Source organism: Nyctibius grandis, chromosome 3 (assembly GCF_013368605.1).
Source record: "Nyctibius grandis isolate bNycGra1 chromosome 3, bNycGra1.pri, whole genome shotgun sequence".
Classification (NCBI taxonomy): Eukaryota; Metazoa; Chordata; class Aves; order Nyctibiiformes; family Nyctibiidae; genus Nyctibius; species Nyctibius grandis.
The window spans coordinates 65,625,720-65,644,831 of NC_090660.1; the positions used below are offsets into that span (position 1 = coordinate 65,625,720).

The window sequence follows — 19,112 nt, forward strand, 5'->3', positions numbered from 1 at the left end:
ATTAATTTCTGCACGTGCTGCATGTATATTTTGCATTTTCTCAGCCATGTATTTAACCTGTTTAGGATTATGAAATCTTTAAAATCCTCTGACTGCTGCCTGGGTATGCAGCAGGCAGTTTGGGTTTATGGATACATAGAAAAGACATCCCAAAGGTCAGCAAGCAAAATTAAGTTGAGGGATGCCTTTTGAGCACATTGAATAATAAAAATAATTAAGGATACTAAAAAGAATGATTTTACATATTAGATATACATACATAAGTCTCTATGTGTGTATATACATGCACACACACATATATAGAAGTATCATTATATATAAGTGAAGCTTGAAGATGTGGGTTTACAGAAGAGAAGAGTACCTGTATGTAGAGGACTGCCTGTTGTAAGTCCATACTTCTATGGACGTCTATGCTATAATGCCCCATTGGAGTTACTGGTGGCCTTGCTATGTTGGTGATAAACAGTGGACATGTGCATATTTAGTATGGGACAAAATGATTTTTACCAAACATAGATTTCAGTTTAGCATGGGAAGTAGGGGTTGAATCGGTCATTTAGAATCTGGTAGATGATTTCTGTCCTCCTGGTATGGATTCGGTCTTGTTTTTCCTTTTTTTTTAAAGTAAAGTTATAGAATATTACAATAGAGTCCTTGTTTCTGAAGTAAAAAAAAGTTATTCAAAATACTTTACATGTTCTTTTTTTTTAATCCTTGAGCCTGTTTCTTCTCACTTCTTTACTTCTTTTCCTTTTTTAGAAGTCTGCCCCTTTGTGATCAAAATTATTTAAATTTTTTTTTAAATAGCGACTAGTAATTACACTCAGAACAAAATTTTGAAGTGTTTATTTTGTCTTCTGTAGTCGGAAAGGCTCTTTGTGCACATGGGGGCTAACCATGTCCCTTCACTGTAACACATATCCAGCTGTTCGTCTCTTGTCCTGACTCTGTAGCTGAAGAAGGATACACATATTGGATAAAATACACCCATTGTTCAAGTCAGATTGAAGTGGGATCTGAGTGTTGCTTGGCCAATAAAGAGAATAAATTTTATTCTTTCTGTAAGGATAATGATTTTCTACAGAGGAGGACACAATGTCTTGCCAGTTCTCCACCGTCATTGCCCCCACCTCGTTCCCCTTTCTGCTAAGTTGAAGTCCATAAGTGTAGAGAGAGAGTTAACTTTCTTGGAGGCATATAAATGGGTGGAGCAAGAGGGGAGCTCCTCACCAGGGACACTGAGTGATACAGTCCCTGGCACATCAGTGACAGCTCCAGGAGAGAACATCCCCTTTGGTAGAGGAGGATCCCAGCAGGATGTGATTTGGAACTTGCACATCCTTCGGGTGACAAATGTCCCTGCCATTGGCCTGGCTGGTGTCAAAGAAAAGGATGGGGCTAAGATGTTCAGGAGACACTGTCTACACAATGTTGTTCCTCTGCCTGTTTGTAAACAAATACTGCCATTTACTAATAATTAAGTGCTCCTGGTTCAAGGAGGAAAGGACCTTCTCCAAAAGGACACAAGTAATTGAAGAAAATGTACCATATGTCTTAGATATTCTGATATGGGGAAGCAAGCTGGAAGAGAGCTAAAGAAGAAGGGACAGCTTCATGTCCCTTGTGCAAATTTAAAAATAGAGATGAGGTATCAATGTACAGTCTGTGTGGAGATGTGATTATAGCTGCACTGCAACAACATAGCTTATTTGCTATAAGTTGATAAATATGTGATGTCTGTATGCACAGAGTCCAGAGGAGGGCAACCAAGCTGGTGAAGGGTCTGGAGGGTATGAGGAATGGCTGAGGGAGCTGGGGTTGTTTAGCCTGGAGAAGAGGAGGCTCAGAGGTGACCTTATTGCAGTCTACAACTACCTGAAGGGAGGTTGTAGTGAAGTGGGAGTTGGCCTCTTATCCCGGGCAACTAGCGATAGGACAAGAGGACACAGCCTCAAGCTTCACCAGGGGAGGTTCAGGTTGGACATTAGGAAGAATTTCTTTTCAGAAAGGGTTATTAGACATTGGAATGGGCTGCCCAGGGAGGTTGTGGAGTCACCATCTCTGGAGATGTTTAAGAAAAGACTGGACATGGCACTTAGTGCCGACTGGACATGGCACTTAGTGCCATGGTCTAATTGACATGGTGGTGTCAGGGCAACGGTTGGACTCGATGATCCCTGAGGTCTCTTCCAACCTGGTTGATTCTATGATTCTGTGAAAGCAGTTACAATCAGCTGTTAGAGAAAAGCAAGAAATTAAAATGTTAGAGAAAAGCGAAACTTTTTATTTTTAAAAAATCTATGAGTTAAAATAGTTAAAAGCTATTTTTTAAAAGAAGTTGTACTAGTATCTGTGTCCTTCCCAAGCTAGCATTTACCCCAGTTCCCCTGAATTTTATCATGTAGCAGGCTGTTCATGGCAAAGGATTAAATACGAATTGCTTGTCGCTGAATGTGATACATCCCTTCCCTCCCTCTCCACCCTGCAGCAGAAATGATGGAGATTTAATTAGACCAAATCAAAACCAGCTTCCAGAAGACAAATATGATTTAAAATTTTTTCATAATCATGCAATGGTTTAAATTATGTTTTTTACTGAATCTTTTTAATATAACGTATAACACTGGAAAACATTTTAAACCTGATTTTATTGGTCTTTTTGAAGGGCATTAGCACTTTTTAGTCTGATAGACAGCCTGTGGCCTCCAGTAGTGCCTGTAAAAGTTCCTGGACAAAGTCAAGACTCTGAAATGGTAAGTCTTGTTATTATGGAAGTGTATTTTTTCACTCACAACTACTATTTTTGTTGGTAGTGTAATGGTATTTACTTTGGGAATCAGATTCTCTCCCTCTCTTTAGCTACTGAGTTTTGTTCTACTGGTTCTGGCAGCCTCCTAGGCTAACCTGAAGCCCTCTGGATCAGCAGCATCTTTCCAAAATGACGCGATTAGCCCCTTATTAATCCTCTAGAGCTAGAATGGTGGGATGTCCAGACAAATTACCCCTCTTCTCTCCTTACAGGAGGAAGGAGATATTAGGTAGGATGGAGCCAGCTGAGAAATCTATATACAAGGATATTAACTTGTTCCTTGAAGCACTTTTCAGCCTTAGATTTGAAAGCACGTTTCAAAGATTAACTTCTGTGAGGACAGACTGACTGCTGGAATCAGGTCTCTTACTAGTTAGGATGATTTTGACTGATATTTGTCTCTTGTGAAGACAGTCAAAGGATGAACACAAAAATAATCTACTAAAAAGTAACGAATGTTTCTATGATTTTAGGGGATGGGGAGGTATTAAAATGGATTTAAAGTATGTTACTATACATTTGCAAATCTAAAATTTAATTTTCCTTTAATTAGCTTTGTATTTGAAAAAGAGTTCTGTCATATCAAGTATCATTTTGGTAATACGAGATCATTTGAGAAGCTTCTGGGTAACCAAGTGCTTGTGCTGTCCTGCTGTTCTCCTATAACTGTTCTTTGGGGAAGAAGTTTGTGGTATTAAAAATTTGTGTTAGAGCCTAGGGGAGTCAACCAGGATGCAAATTCTAGAAAAGAAGAAAAAGCTGGAAATAAACAAGTTTCAAAACCAGGGGACATTAAAGGTGGATATTACTAGTTATTTCTAAAGTCTGAGAATCTTTTCTCTGCAGTGTAGAGTGTTCTTTGTGTTGTGCAGGGGGTTTATGTTGAAGAATAAAAAGTTCAGGCCTTGGTTTTATTTAAAACCAAGACTGAAACTGAGTGAAATGGCTTTTCTCTCCTTGGCTTTTCCTTTCATCTAGACATTTCGGAAGTTTCAGAGGAATGGGTTGTTTTGTGCATTAAAATACTGTGGACACAACGGAATGGGAATATCCACGGATGGACAAAGCTCTTAAATGTTGTTTAGCATTGTTATGACTCTCATTTGTTCTTCATTTTCTCTATTTTATTAGCAATCTAAAAATGGAGGAAACTTTCTATAATCATGTAATTTGCACTTCTGTCATGGGTTTGAAATACTAATTCATTCCACAGAGGATCAAGACTTGCATTCTACTGCTGCAGGTTTTTGGCTGAGTGGCATTTTTTCAGTTGAAATACATTTTTCTTGATACAAACAGTATAGTTTTATGCACAGTTTTATGGAAGCAGTTTTATACATAGGTACATAAATAATATTGCCAGCACGCTGATAACATTGTTGGGAAGAGATCTGTGGAACTGACTTCTTTTGAGCCTTACGTGCATTCAAATACCTTCTTTAGTACTGTCAGAGGCAAACAGAATTTGAGTTGATGGCTTTTGCTTTTTTTTCTCCTTATGCAGATTTTTTTTTAATGGGTAGGCAGCTGTCTTTAATAGATTCATATTTCTTTTATTAAATGAAATGCTTTATTAACAACAAACATCGCTAGAAGAATATTTTACCATATCCGCAATAAAAATTATTTTCTAGCATTGTTTTTTTTATCCAGAGAAGCCTTTCTAGTTTGGGACCTCTTTAAGTGGATACTGATAAGGTTGCTACGTCACGGTACTTTTTAAGGGGGAAAGAAAAATCCGGCGTAACACAAAGAGAGCAGTTCTTGTAGCAGTTGTGTTCCTGGTCTTCATTATCTCCTTGTGCTGTCCTGGATTTAATTTGGCAGCTTTAAAAGTTCGTCAGCTGTTTACTATCACAAAAACCCACCCACATGCAAAAGTCCCCAAATCTCAGAAAAGTTACGGATGTTAAAAAAATAAAAGAATAATCAGGACAGTCCTACCACGTAATACAAAAATGCAAAAAACCCCAAGCAGCACCTTGAAATAGTTGCAGTGTTTGCCAAGCGTGCAAAATCATGAGATGTTTTTGTGACGAGGATCAATGTCAGATTATGGAAAGGATGATACGCACAAGCTGATTACACTTATAACTTGTGAATGTCAGTTTATTCACTCAGCTTCTGCTTCAGAGACTCACTGTTATTAACCATATAATTTTGTTTTCCCATCCCTCTTAAAATGTAAATTGTGTGGTTTGTTTTGGCTATTGTTATAAAACCCGACTGGCCAAATTAAAGTTCCTTTTTTAAGGTCACATCTCTTCTCCTTACTTTTTGATAGATGACAACTAATCTTCCTCCTCCCAGCTTCTGTTACATTCTTACCGTTCAGTCTGGTGAAATACATGTGGAAGTGGATGAGGAAGAACAGATTTCTAATTTGTACCAGCCACCAGCTGTTCATGGTCTAAAGGAAATTCTTCAGGTACTCTGCTTTACAAGTCAGATAACAAATAGTTTGTACCACTGGATTTCTGGTATCATGTTTGTCTCATTCCCTGTTTTTGTACTATTTTCAGATCGGTGGTTGTAATGAGCGTTGCAGCTTTTGGGCACAAGTGCTATATCTAAGGCTGCAGGTAACCTTTTAACTTAGCAATGAATTCAACATAAAATCAACATAATGCTTATGTGAAGAAGCCAGCATTTATCTTGTTTGGGGGAAAACCCCAAAGCTTCCTGGATTATCTTCAAGAGTTGTACAAGCAGAGTTATCACCAGGTCTAAAATGCTTGTGAATGGGTAAAATGACCTGCATCTTCAGTTTCAATACCATCCAGTCTAGGAAGTAAATTATTTCTGAATAAATTGCTGAATAAAGGGAGCTTGCAGGAAGTTCGTTGAGACTCGGTTTATAGCTAAATGCTATCCCTAGGTACATAGCGAAAAGTTCCCAGTCAGTTGTGTGTCTGGGGATAGAATTTTACAGATGATGGTTATATAAAAATACAGTTCTGCTCTTTGCATGCAAGTGTGTGGACTATTTTTGTTGACTTCAATAGAAGCCCCTCAGGCAAATTTGGCATTTATGGTCCAGTTAGTAGAAAGGAGGAACTCTTAGGTAAATACATCTGCCATCCATACTATGTTGGAAAGCTTATGATTATGTTTTATTTATTCACTTCTGAATGACGCTACAATTTTCTTTCAAAATGTTGCTAACTCCCTCAGTAGTTAAAGGAATTTTTTGGTGCTGATTTATTTATTTTTTCCTGGCGACTGGATCCTCAGTAGAGCCAGCACTCAATTCTGGTGGAGAAAAATTTGCAATTGTCCATCAGCTCCACAAGAAACAAAGTGTGAATCAAAGCATATGAACCAAAGACAAAGAAATTCCAGAACGGCCAGCAAAATAGCTGGAGATGCTTCCCACCAGTGTAGGACATAAATTTAATTTAGGTCTTGCCCTTCTGCTTCAAAAGCTAATGAGTTATGATTTGATTTTTACGCAGGGAGTACTTTTAACTCCCAAGATGAGGGTGTCTCTTGTGTTTTCTCCATGCTAAGTGAGAACTTAACAGAGCATTTGCAAACGTGAAATTAGGGCTAGCTTGGTGGGATCTTCAGGGTGCTAACAGAAAGATGGACACATACACGCGTAAATTTATATTTCCAAGGAACCTGTTCTATTAAAATATAAAATAAAGTTACAGACTAGTGGTATCCTAGCCAAACATTTTTGTGTTCAGGAATGTCTACATCTGAGATGCTGTGGGTCATCAGTATTCTCGTGTAGAAGCACTTCGTCACTAGATTAGAGAAAAGATGAAGCATGGAGGAACAGATGTGATTTTGAAGAGTGGAAGGTTCTCTAGCAGAAAAAAAAGGGTCTATGATTTCTTCTTGCTACTGGGACATTTATTAGCTATTTTTTTAATGGCTATTCACTTACTGAACTGTAAGCACTAAATTTTTGTAAGTGAACAACATGAGTGCTCATAATTTTTTTTAAAGTGATGTTGGAAAAGCAATAGAAGATATTCTTCTTCTGCATAACTTCTGGATAACTGCTGGATACCGCTTCTGGATAACTGCTCTAGGAATGTAAAGGTACCTGCTGTTAGTGTATTGTTTGCCTAATCCTCCCAGAAGAAGGTCACGAACAGCAGCTTGTTTACTGCAGTTGCCTTTGCCAAGAGGACGTATCCTTCACATGCAAAAACATCAAGTTGTAATAAGTGAGGAAGGGACTGTAATTTGGTTTATTTTGCAGATTTATTATTATTAGAAAATCTACTATGTGAGCTAATTCAAATATACCTTAAAAATAGTATTTATTCTGTGTAGCTACAGTATTCTGAGATACTTCATTTGTGTGAAGGAGGAATGGAAATATGCTTTTATTATTACTCAGAATCTGTACTGTGGTACAGAAGGAATATGAGGAAATATATTCCATCTGTGGTTAAGGAGCTGTCCTGCCTTATAACTCAGTCCTGCTGCTATTTGTCTGTTGTGTCCTCTCTGTTCAGAACAAATTGTCACACATAGCAAGATGATGATTTTATACTAACTTGTGATTTTTGCAGTTATTATTATTTACTTCTTGGATGATTCTTCTGAAAGCCAGCTTTTAATGTGCTAGTAATTCTCATGGGACAGCTGTTAAAATTCTTCCTTTGAAGCTATCCCAATGCTATCTATGCAGAGGAGGTACTCAAATGCACATAGTTACTAGGCAAAGAAACAACGTCAATGCAATGGGCAGCATATATTGTATTAAGGCATAACAGTAATATCTGAGTTATGAATTTTCCCAGTCATTATTTACAACTACTGTATTCGTTCTAAGAGCTGCTAGCATGAACAAAAAGCTAATTTTAGTGTGGTTAACGGTTTCAAGGTTTGAATTCAGCTGAAGACAAAAAGTTGGGGTTCTCATTGCATTACCTTATGCTAGAGACATGCAACTTTGAGAATAAAATACTTATGTGATATGTGTGTCTCCAATCACTGTAGTATTTAATTTTCATTTAAAAGTTTGAAGTATGAATTTTTAATCAGCAGACTAATTAAAAATAGTAACAAAAACTTTTTAAATTAAGAAAGTAATTTAATTAAATATTTTCATATATTAGAATCTTACCAGTTGCTTGGACTGGTAAATGTGAAATATGCTTTGTTATTAAAGCCATTTTTTCTAAAGCATGGGAAAATTTGCATACACACACAGATGATATAAAAGATGTGTTAGAAAAAAAAAGAAAAGCACGAATCATGAAATTGGAACCCATCTGATTTTGTTAGAGACCCTGGAATAAGCACTGATGTGTATGTAATGTCTGTCTAGTCTGTCTTGTTCATCGTCCCAGTGTGAAAAATTTAAAAAACGCTACTGATTTTGTGATAATTATTTTTAGATATGAAGGCTGAGATGAAATGTAGGTATTTTGGTTGTGACATCAGTAGTTGTGATATACCTTAGTTTAGTCATACCATAGTATTTTTCTGTCTGTCTTAGACAGAAAACTTACATGGTCATTGCGGATTCCTCTCTCTCTCACTTATGAGTTACCTACTTTCCTATTTCTGTGCAGCATTCAAATATTTAGAGATGTTTGTTTAAAAGAAAGAAAAAACTTCAGCTTTGTAACTTGCAGTAGCTATTAACCAAGGACTGGACAGTAGCTGTTAGCCAAGGACTGGTGCTCTTAGGAATCAAATAACAGTACATGGGAAATTTGCTCACACAGGAATGATAGTAGTAGTAGCATTAGCCTTTCTTTTTTTTTCAAGGCAAAAATTATAGAAGTATTTGTTCATAAAACCAGCCAATTAACTTCTTTATGTATATATCATATATATACACAATATGAACATACAATATTTAGTATATATAACATAATATTTTTTTTATAAAATATATTTTCAAATCCCTAGTACAGTCCAAGTGAGTTATAATAAATCGTGATAGCTGGTAGAGGTAAAGCCAAGATTCCAGTGGGTCAACCTCAGAAAGTTAATTTAAGGTAGAGATGTTTGTATCTGTAGTAAGGAATAACGAAAAATTCCAATAAAGCTTTGATTCATTATCCTGTACGAGCTCTAAATGTAATAATTTCTGTCAGTTTTATTAGTTATTTATAAAGGATTGTTTATTTATGAGGATGTTATTTTAGTCTTTTTTTTTTTTTTTTTGGAAATCATAGGCAAAACACAATGTTCCTATAAATCAAAGAGAGATTTGGTTGTTTGTGACTGACTCCACGTTGCAAAATGTGGTTCATAACACTCCAAAAGTTGTTGCTGTGTCAGTCACTGCATCGTGTGTTCTCAGTACAGAAGTCACAGAAGCCCTCAGTGTTGCTTCACAGCTCGTCTTCTTCAGGGATGCGCTGTGGGGAAATGGTAAGCTTTACGTGTGGTTTTGAAGCAGTTGGAATCAAACTGATACAGCATCCTAATCTCTGACACTGCAATACATGACCTACAGAGACAGAGACTTTCATTCTCAGATGAAGATGAGACATTGCAAGTTTGGGAAGAAATTTGGAAGGGGTTGTAATTAGAGGTTTCCTGTAAGGTTTCTTTTTTACATTTTTGGCTTGATCTCCAAAGTAAAGGAGAAATTCAGTGATCTTGCTGTATGTCCACCAGTATTTCTGTCAGTCTTTCCTGATGGCTGTTGAATCTAATCACCAGTGTTAATTAAATTTGCTAGCTGACAGAAGAATCAAAGACTTGCAGTTGGACTAGATCATTGTTGTAGGTCCCTTCCAACTGAAATAGTCTATTCTATTAAGAAACGTGGTTTCATTTGTTTTGCTACATCTAAAAGGAGTAAGAGGGTGAATCTAGAGACTTGTGTATCCCTAGACACAGAACTTTTACAAACTCTCCTATACCATCTTAGCTGTGAGCCTTTGCCACCATTCACATCGTGTAAGGATGGTAGTTGACTTTACATTCATGTTTAGTCACTTTTTTTTGAGGTTCAGGTATGGTCCTGTATGGTGCCTGCATGCGTAGTTCACATCTCACACCTTCAGCCACTTCCAAAATGTAAGTGGACTGGAAGCACCAACCTGTGTAAATGGCTGTGTGTCTTGAGGCAAAAATCTCTGCTTTGGAGATTAAAGCATTGCATGCACCTACTCTTTGTAATCTTTGAAACAAAGTAAGACCACTTGAAGGGGTGCCCAAGCTTATTACCAGGGAAGAGACAAAAGCATTGTGTTTGCGGGGAGCAGGGTGCAATGCAGTCAGAGTGGAATTGGATTCTCTTCTGCCATATTCAAATTTTTAAAACATCTTTTGTCCCTGGGAGTCGCAGAGTGTAACGACAGCATGATGCATGTCTCGCTGAAAGCAAAATATTTTGTCATTGAGAAAACTTGATGAAGTCTATACATCTGTTTAGTAGCTGGCAGAGATCATTGTCTTTATTGGCCATGACAATTAACATGGTCACCTTTTTCCTTGTTACTGTACTGAGTTGAAATGTCTTTGTTGGCAGGTAGGATTATTTGTGTTGAACGTACTGTTCTCTTACTACAAAAGCCTCTTTTGTGCTCGGCTGCCGGTGCTGACCTCAGTGAGCTGACTGGCCCTGTCAGACTCGATGAGCTGGATTCTACAACACAGGCCAACTCCATTTGTGCTGTAAGAGGTTTGTATGGCCTTTCCTGAAATGAACGCAGTTAATTATTTGTGCTCACTTTAATCTTTTAGGTCTTCGTATTGATTTCTTGCACAAACAGCATGGAGGGATAAAAAAAGCACAGTTTTGCTGTGGGTTATTAGGATATTTAAGTTTTTATACTTTTTTGTGGGCTCTGTTTGCCTTTTGCTGGCCAAGCTCTGCACCCACTCACTTATACCTGAGAATAAATGTTTGGTGCACAATCTGTTTTATAATATTTCTTACTTTACCGTCTTCTTTCAGGAGCCTTCTGTTCACACCAGCCTTGTTGATATTGGCAACAGTAAGGTATACCAATATTTTTTAGTCAGATGGATAAGATATGTTAGCCAGATCCTGAATGGTAGGGGTTAGTGTCTGATTTCCCTGGAGCTTTGCTGCAGTGGGGCAATTTAATATTTCACCATAGTCATCTAGCATAACTTGGCCAATATTTGCTCACCAGCCACTTTGGATCATTGCTTTGTCTAATATTTCAGTCCTAACACTAATCATGCAGAAACATTTCTTACGATGTGTTTTCTAACGTTTCCTAATCATGCAGAAACATTTCCTTCTGTGTATTTTCTAATGCTTTGTCCAGTCAGCTTCTTAAACCTCCCGGTTGTAGAGTGCCTATAGGGAAAAGTCCTTAAAAGCCCAATAACTCTTGGCTTCTAAAGACAATTTCCTTTCTTAATTTAACTCTTATGATTCCAGTAGCCCTTGTAGAAAATTCTGGATACTGTCTTACATTTACACCTTCAAGTATTCACTGCAGCATTTGAAATAAGCTTTAAAATAATAGCAAATGATAGTTAACAAATGAATCCTTCCAGCTATAATGTGATGCACTGAAAAGACAGTTTGAAACCACGCAAAGCATACTGAACATACCTTCTCTTATGGTAGAGCCACAAGTTAGCAATGCCTCCTCTGTGATTAATAAATGAGCACCTTGCCGTGACAAATCTTGAACTCTAACACTGCATCATGAAAACCAAGCACAACTAGAGGCGCTTCACTCAAAGCCTTGGTTATGAACATCTCACCTCGATATTGTCAGTTACTTGAAAGATATTTCTGTCACTGGGTGTGAAGTACTTTTTGGCTTTTTTTTTTAACCTCTCCAGTAGTTATGCTAAGAATTATCACTTCTCCAGTCTTAATTTATAACTAAGCATGAGAAGTGCCTGTCTTCTTTTGTCCCAGTCACAGTGTACATCATAGTAGGATAAAGCAAACATTTCTCTGTCCTTTCTTTTTCCATTTGAGCAAAGAAAATGCATCTTTGTGATCTGTTGTGTGAACAACTACTTGCTTTACATGCATTGGAGGTGTCACGCTTTCCCCGTTCTGTATTACAGATGGAAGAAGGACAAAAGGAGAAATTAATCCTACAGCCTTGTCTTGCTTCATCTGAAATTTGTCCAGAGTAGCTGTTATGAGTATGTTCCCACACATTTGCACCAATGTAGAATATAAAGTGTCATTTTTATACCTATGCTAATGCTATATATAGATGACAACTCTCACTCTTACGTGTAACTAAAATTTTTTAATAGCATTTAAGATATATATCCAGTGTTTTGGAATTCAGTTAGTTATTGCCTACATCTTTCTACTGAAGAAGTGAAACTAATAAGCATTAACCCTGCTTTGTTGGTGGGAGCATATATATTTGATGGAGTAACCCAGGAAGGAAAATTTATCTCTAAAACTCACTGTCTCTGTCTCTTAACTCAGAGAGTTGTTAGTCTGGCTTTCAATGAGAAGCAGTATTACCTCATTCATTCTTTTTCTTTGTGCCCTCCTTTCACTTCCTGTACTTTTGGTCACCCACGGATGCTGTACATGGGCCTCCTCTCACATAACACTTAAAGAGGCTGCAAAGGCTTTACTCTGCCCCTGCTTGAAGTAGTGCTCCTTCCTGCTCCTTTGCAGCCATGGCTGCTCCCCCTGGCTCTCAGGGATTCGGCAGGCTCTACCTTCCCTAGAAAAACTTCTTTTTAACAAGTGAAGAATGCCGGTGGTCATTCAAGTCCCCATCCACAGATACAGTGATTGGTCACAGTGTCAGAGCCTCCAGGAGTGCCGGGGCTGGGGAGGGGCACAGGCCATGCTGCCTGACGGATTTTAGGAAGATCGGTCATTTTTTGGAAGGTGTATGAAAAGGATAAATTAGGTTGGAAGGAATCACTGAAGTTCCTCCAGTGCAAACCCCTGCTCAAAGCTGGGCCCTGAACAACCCAGTACAACTCTGTAGCTGACCCAGCTTTGAGCAGAAGTTTGGACTGAATGAACTTTAGAGGTTCCTTCCCCATCAAAAAGGATGACGTTGCAGTCCAAGCAGATCCACTGAGTTTGTCAGAAATCCTTGTTTCGGGAGGTCCAGTCGTATCAGCTCTGGGATGGAGTGTGTTGCTCTTCAGCAGAGGAGTAAAAACCTGTGGCTGCTTTCTACTGGAAAGTTTATTCTTCTTCTAAAGATCAGTCTGTGGTTCTCACCTGTGAGCTCAGAGTTCATAGATATATTTTCTTATCACTGTGCATTGCAAAGTAATTTCTAACCTCTTTTTGCTGTATAGTAGCAGTCAGGATGACTTAAATGTTGGGAGTTCGTACTGCACAGAACTGTTTTTCCTCTTAACCATGCTTATGAGCAAATTCTAGTTAGTCCATACCACATACGTTTTGTGGGAATATTACTTGATTAATGATATTTGCCCAGTATGTGACTCACCACCAGTGACTGAATTTTGACATTGCATATTTTCATATTTAAGCCTTACTCAGGGGTGAGGTTTTTTTCAGTTTCCCTCTTAACAGTGTGAACAAAATGAGGTGAATCAGCTTACCTAGGCTTCTCTTTTTGATTGAACTTTTCCCCTTCCTATCAATTAATCAGGGTAACTGACTGGAAAAGAAAATATATACATTCATTTTTTTTAACATTTCAACCAGAGCGTTACTTTTAATCCTCATCACTTCTTTGCATTCCTCACCAGAGACCTGTTTTTCCAGGTGTTGTCCTGTTATCAGTGCGTTCTTAATGGTGTCAGCCACAACCCATAAAAATAGATGAGATGTGAAAATTGAATTTTGGCTATGTGCATTTCCATTTCAAAGAAGGATCTCAGGAAAATACCCAAAAGGTTTGTGAATGTCAAGCAAAACTGAGAGTCTTGACAAAGATGTGCAGCAGTTCAGCAGCTTAAACTTGAGAAATCGCTTTGCGTGCAGGATGCACAAGACTGTCACTACGTTATTAGATCTGTTGCTGCCTTCAGTTGCATCTGTTCTGACTTTAGTGATCTCTGTGGTTTTCTTGAGGGAACTCTTATGTTGTCATCAAAGTAAACCTCTCCGCTAGACAGAATCTCATCAGTATGATCTTGATTCATTTTCTTCACGTGTACTTGTATTACTTGTGCACTGGCATCCTGCAGTTGCAATATGGCACACAAGTAGGGGAAAGTTAAAAGGCTTAGAGAGAAACAGGTCTGTCAGAAAAGGGGGTTTTGTTTTTTTAAAAATGTTTTCTAATGAAAAAGGAAACATATTGAGAAAACTAATTGGTAGCTTTTCTTTTCCATGAACAAGGGAAACATGCCCATGGTGTGGCAGAAAGCATCCTACCTTGTAGTAGCGAGTGCTGATGGAAACTCCCAGGTTATCACAAAAACTGAAGAATCAGAATTATTCCTGTAACATTCCAAGGGTTTAGATGCACAGAATTGCTTATTCTGTCAGTGAAATCCATGTTGTTTCATTATATGCGTAGAAATTGGGTCATAAATGTTCTATTTGAGGAGCTTTCCTGATCTTCAGACTTGCTGTCCTTTGAATTCCCAAATAAAATTACAGGTTTGGTTTTTATGTGTACCTCCCTCCTTCCTGTCAGTCCTTGTCCCAGGAGAACAAGAAAGCAAGGGATTAATGCCCTGTCTTATAGACCAGACAGTGTAAATGCTCCCTGGTCTCCAAGAGTTTCTTTCATTGAATGTGGTATAAAACTGTGAGATTCTTGCTCAGTAGGAGCTGTAATTTTTAGTCCATGCTTCTGTTATACCAGTGAGGGTTTATTTTAGTGTAACTTCATTCTTACAGGTGACCCACTTTGTACTCTTCAAAATACTTAGAAGTATTTTCTCCATAAATAATGCTCATAATTTCAGCATATCATTACCATAAAACATAATACACTCTTTATTGGTTTCTCATAAAACTCTGAACATATTTTTTCTTGCCAAAACTAGCAAGGCCCTTTATATTAGTCCAAAGTATCTTTGGCATTCCCTTCTTAGGCCCACACTTAAATCTGTGGGCCATATCTCTCTTAAATCAGTATAAATGAAGAATAACTTCATTGTTAATGGAACTTAACTGGCATCATTGTTTCTGAAAGGGATTGGGTCTTCTCATTGCTTTGTGTTTCCTAAATACTGATATCTGCTATCTGACCATATGATTTTTATAGCTATTTATTGCCAAGGAAACATCAGAGAACCAGAAAGAAAACAAACAAACACAAATCAGAAAAACGATAAAACCCAAACCAAAAGAACTGAACCTGTTTAGAAAGTTAATTATCAATTATCTACCTTCTGGTATTTTTAGAATGTAACATACTCTGCCTAACTGTCATCCCTTGTTGGAGGGATGAAGGAGAAAGGGAGTGAGACTGCTGGAAGAGCTGATGCTTGCTCCGACAAGCCTTATTCTTAAGCTGAGAGTCAGAAAGGATCAAACCTGCTGCAAAACCAGGAGTGACTGTGTTTGCTAGCTTACCATTAGTATTTTGTAAGAATTTCATCTTCTGCAGGTACTGTGGTTGGAGTTAATGAGAGCACTGCTTTCTCCTGGCCTACATGTGACAGATGTGGCAATGGAAAGTTGGAACTGTGTCCCCAGGACAGGTGAGAGTCAGCATGCTCTGGAGCACTCCAGGTGTTTTGCAGATGTAGCCATAACAGCAATAGATGATGCAATGATTCCTGCAGGCACAGGCTGCACTTTGTTCCTTCCTAGAACTAAGACGTAGTGTTTTTATTGCTGATCAACTGATAAAACCTGCAAGGTTAGATTAATTTATTAAGAAAGACACAAGTAGATATGAAATGGCTTGAATTTGCAATTATCACATTTTTTCCCAACTAATCTTAAAGTGTTGCTTATAAAGATTTGATAGCCCACTGCATTATAGTATTAGTTTTAATAAGCATCCACATAAATCACAGGTCTGATTTTAAGCTCCTTTAAAAGTAGCTTCTTGTGTTTATCTGCCCTACCTTGTTACCCTGTATACCCCCAATTCACCTCATTTTTATACTGAACTGGAATCTTTGCTGTAATTTATGTAAGTGTGAAAGAGTTGCCTACTCTGCCATTTCAGACCTATTAGATTTATAATCTTTCTAAAAAGGATGTTGAATAATTCTGGGAGTACGACTGTCCCAAATGTGAAGACTGATCCTACAGGACCTGTTACCACCTGAAATGCTAAACCTGTGTCACACTGGCATGGTTTTGGAAAGCCTTCCCTTCAGCTGCTTAGCCAGTTTCCTCCTGCAGAGTCTGAGATACCTGATGGGATAAAAACACGATAAGGGAGTAGTCAGAGTGTAAAAAGAAGGAAAGGGGAGTTCTTTCTACTGGAAAAGCTTACAAAAAGCATAAGGAGAATTGAGTGGGTTTGATCCCATTGAAATAGATAACATTTTCCTAAATGTGAGAAGCTTTACCACTTATGCTTTGTTATGTATAGCCTCCAGGGGAAAAAGGCTGAAAAAAAAAAGTTGTCCTATGTTGTACGATCATGCAAAAAATACGGATGTGTGTAGGTTCACATAGTAGTGTAGTTCAATTAAAAAAAAAATCTCTGCTGTGAAGGGCACTTTTGCTTCATTTGGAGAACAATGTAGCATCAATATTTGTTTAAGACGTTATTCCAACAAGCACTTATAGCTGAGCTTAATTTTATGCGTGTGACTTAAGTGTGTGCTGAAAGTGTTGAATGTTTGCTGAACGAGGGCCTAAATCAATAAGTCACTTGGGCCAATTCTATACTACAAATTTTCTTTTGTCATAACTTTTAGAAGGTTATGAGATTAATATTTGTTTAAGTGGGGTGACTATAAATAGCAACCTCCCCCCATGTTGCCAAAACTTATAAAAGGAAGATCCTTTTGCCAGAAGAGTATACGTCCTCCAAAAAAGTTACTTAGCTCTACCAACAGAAGAGCTCTATTTGCTATTATCACCTGAATCTCTAGCAAGGCTTTCCTACTAAAAGTCTACCAGCAAAGTATTATAGAGAATAAGCTAGCTGGTTTTTTGTGTGTTTTGTTTTACGACTGATGGTTTTTCCATTTCTCTATTTTTTTCCATCATTATATACACATTTCAGAGGATCGCTGTATTGCAACCAGTGCTCTGAAGTTGTCATTTCACCGGTTTTGAAAATGCAGCTGGAAGTCTTCTTGAGTTGTCCATCCCGATCTCAAAGTACAGTAAAAGTAAAGGTAGGTATGGCACGAAATGAGCTTCGGTGTGTTGAGTATAGTGAGGCTAGATATGTAGACACATAGGTACTCTAAGCCACACTTTTATAAACAGCTCTGTCAGAAGAAAAATTAAAATATGTCAGAGTATCCCATAATTTAATCTGATATTAAACTTGTGTTTCACTGGACTAAGAACCCAGTTCCCAGATCTTACTCAAATAATACAGTCATTGAGTTCACCCTGAGGTCTGCAAACTGTTTTATGGTCCAGCTGAAGGGCTTTGTTGGGTTGGGCCTTGGGAAACCTCAGTCTCCAAAGCCTAAAAGGAACATGTTATTTTTAGACTCCCATTCTGAACATCTTCCATGTCACCTCTCCTCTGCTTTCTTGGCCAGAGAAACAAAACTATTCTGTATTAAAATGATAAATCTTTGTTCAATGTGACTGTTTCAGCCTGCGAACAGAACATCTTTGCATACATAAGATTTTTGTCATGAACAAAACCTGTTAATTTTCTGTTCCAGCTGTTACAAAGGACAATCTCTTCTCTTCTGACGTCCTCCACCAATGAGGATGGGGTAGGTATAATAAATGTTGACAAAAGAAAGTTAAACTACATAACTTACTGTAGAGGCAGAGTACAGGAGATGTGAATCAGGTGGGAAGATACTCGAATCACAGAAATGGAAGGGACTCCTGGAGGTCATTGTCTGACCTACCACTCACAGTGGGCTATTGCCAATGCACAGGCAGGTCAGCTGGGACTTCGGCTAACAGGGTCTTGAAAACCTCCAGGGATGGAGATTCTGCCTTTCCAGGCAGCTTCATTTCAGGACTGCGCTAGGAGTGGTAGGAGATTTCACTAGAAATAATGAATTTGTTTCTCGTGTCCAGCCTGGGATTTGAGTGGCTGGACCCTTTGGCAATCCCACCTTCCACCTGCTGATGCCCTGCTATTGCATGACTGTCATCAGGCTGCCACCCTCCTTTGTAGAAGAGGGATGCCGCAGATGGGATGTGCAGACGGCCGTAGCTCAGCTGTGGATCTGCAGAGCTATCTGCAAATAGCACTGTGTGTCCGGGCATTCAGAGCTGCGACAAGCAGGGCTGGGCTTTATGCCATTTTCTGGCTGAGGATCCAAAGACAGCAAAGATGATACAGACCAAGCATCCCACCTTTTTGGAATGGTCTTCTAAACCCTATAAACGACAGCTACTTTCTGATAGCACAACCATGAAATTAACTGGCAGGCGGTAATAGTAGGGACATTTGCAAAACGCGTGCAAGATAATACTTTATAATTGTATGAATGAAACACGCGTAAGCCACGGGGATCCATGGGCTAAAGTACAGTTTAGGTAATCGTGAAGTAGTTATTCCTTTAATCTGAGGTATCAGAAGAACCCTAACATTTGGCACCGTGACCCAGATTTATCGCAGGTGAGGGAGGCACCCGGGTAGGTGCCTGGCTGGCATTGGCTGCCGGATGGTCAGCAGCGAAGGAGCGGTGCCTTCAGAGGGTGATTAAGTCCAATTAGGATCCCAAGATCCCCCCCCTCTCCATTGCACGTGGAAGGGAGCAAAGGTCAGCTTGTTGTCTTGTTTAATCATCCCAGTTAAGTATCTTCAGTGAGGTGACACGTCTTGGGGTCATTTTGCTTTCCCTCTCTTAGGCAGTTTTCTAGCATTTTGCTATTACGTGCTCCATGGTTTTAATGGGGTTTATGGATAATTTTTGAAGTGGAACATTTCTCTGAAATTTGAAATTATTTTTCTTATGCTGTAGGGTGTATATTTCATTTAAGCAAATAGGTACAAAAAATTTCCAAAATACGGTTGCTCTTTTGATAGCAGTTAAGTCTTGCTTAACCGATGTGTCTGATTTGGTTACAGACTGACAAAACATAGATCTTTTTCGAGTTACTAGAATGCAAGCAACCTCTTTTTCATGTTTCCATTTGTATAGTGCTAGTATTTAGAAGTCTGGCAACTTAGAAACATTTTTTTCCCTAGCTGAAATGCAGGGATGATAGTTTTTTCCTTTTTTTTCAGAAGCATTTCCACCTCTGAACTGCTGCATTTTAAAAAGCGACACATCTCAGCAAAGATTCATCACAAGAAACCTCTCTTGAGGTGGCATTTTTTTGCCAGTGCTGCTGGAGTTTCTAAGG

At 38.5% G+C, this 19,112-nt stretch overlaps 1 protein-coding gene across 1 annotated transcript in view; it reads left to right on the plus strand.

Annotated features, from left to right (window-relative positions):
* Window positions 1–19,112, plus strand: part of SPIDR (scaffold protein involved in DNA repair) — a 207,522-nt gene that overhangs the window by 186,886 nt on the left and 1,524 nt on the right. Inside the window, exons 12-19 of the mRNA XM_068396733.1 lie at window positions 2,666–2,753; window positions 5,094–5,237; window positions 5,332–5,391; window positions 8,962–9,160; window positions 10,269–10,421; window positions 15,259–15,352; window positions 16,843–16,957; window positions 17,465–17,518. Of these exons, the coding sequence (XP_068252834.1) occupies window positions 2,666–2,753; window positions 5,094–5,237; window positions 5,332–5,391; window positions 8,962–9,160; window positions 10,269–10,421; window positions 15,259–15,352; window positions 16,843–16,957; window positions 17,465–17,518 (907 nt within the window). The remainder of the gene's footprint in view (window positions 1–2,665; window positions 2,754–5,093; window positions 5,238–5,331; window positions 5,392–8,961; window positions 9,161–10,268; window positions 10,422–15,258; window positions 15,353–16,842; window positions 16,958–17,464; window positions 17,519–19,112) is intronic.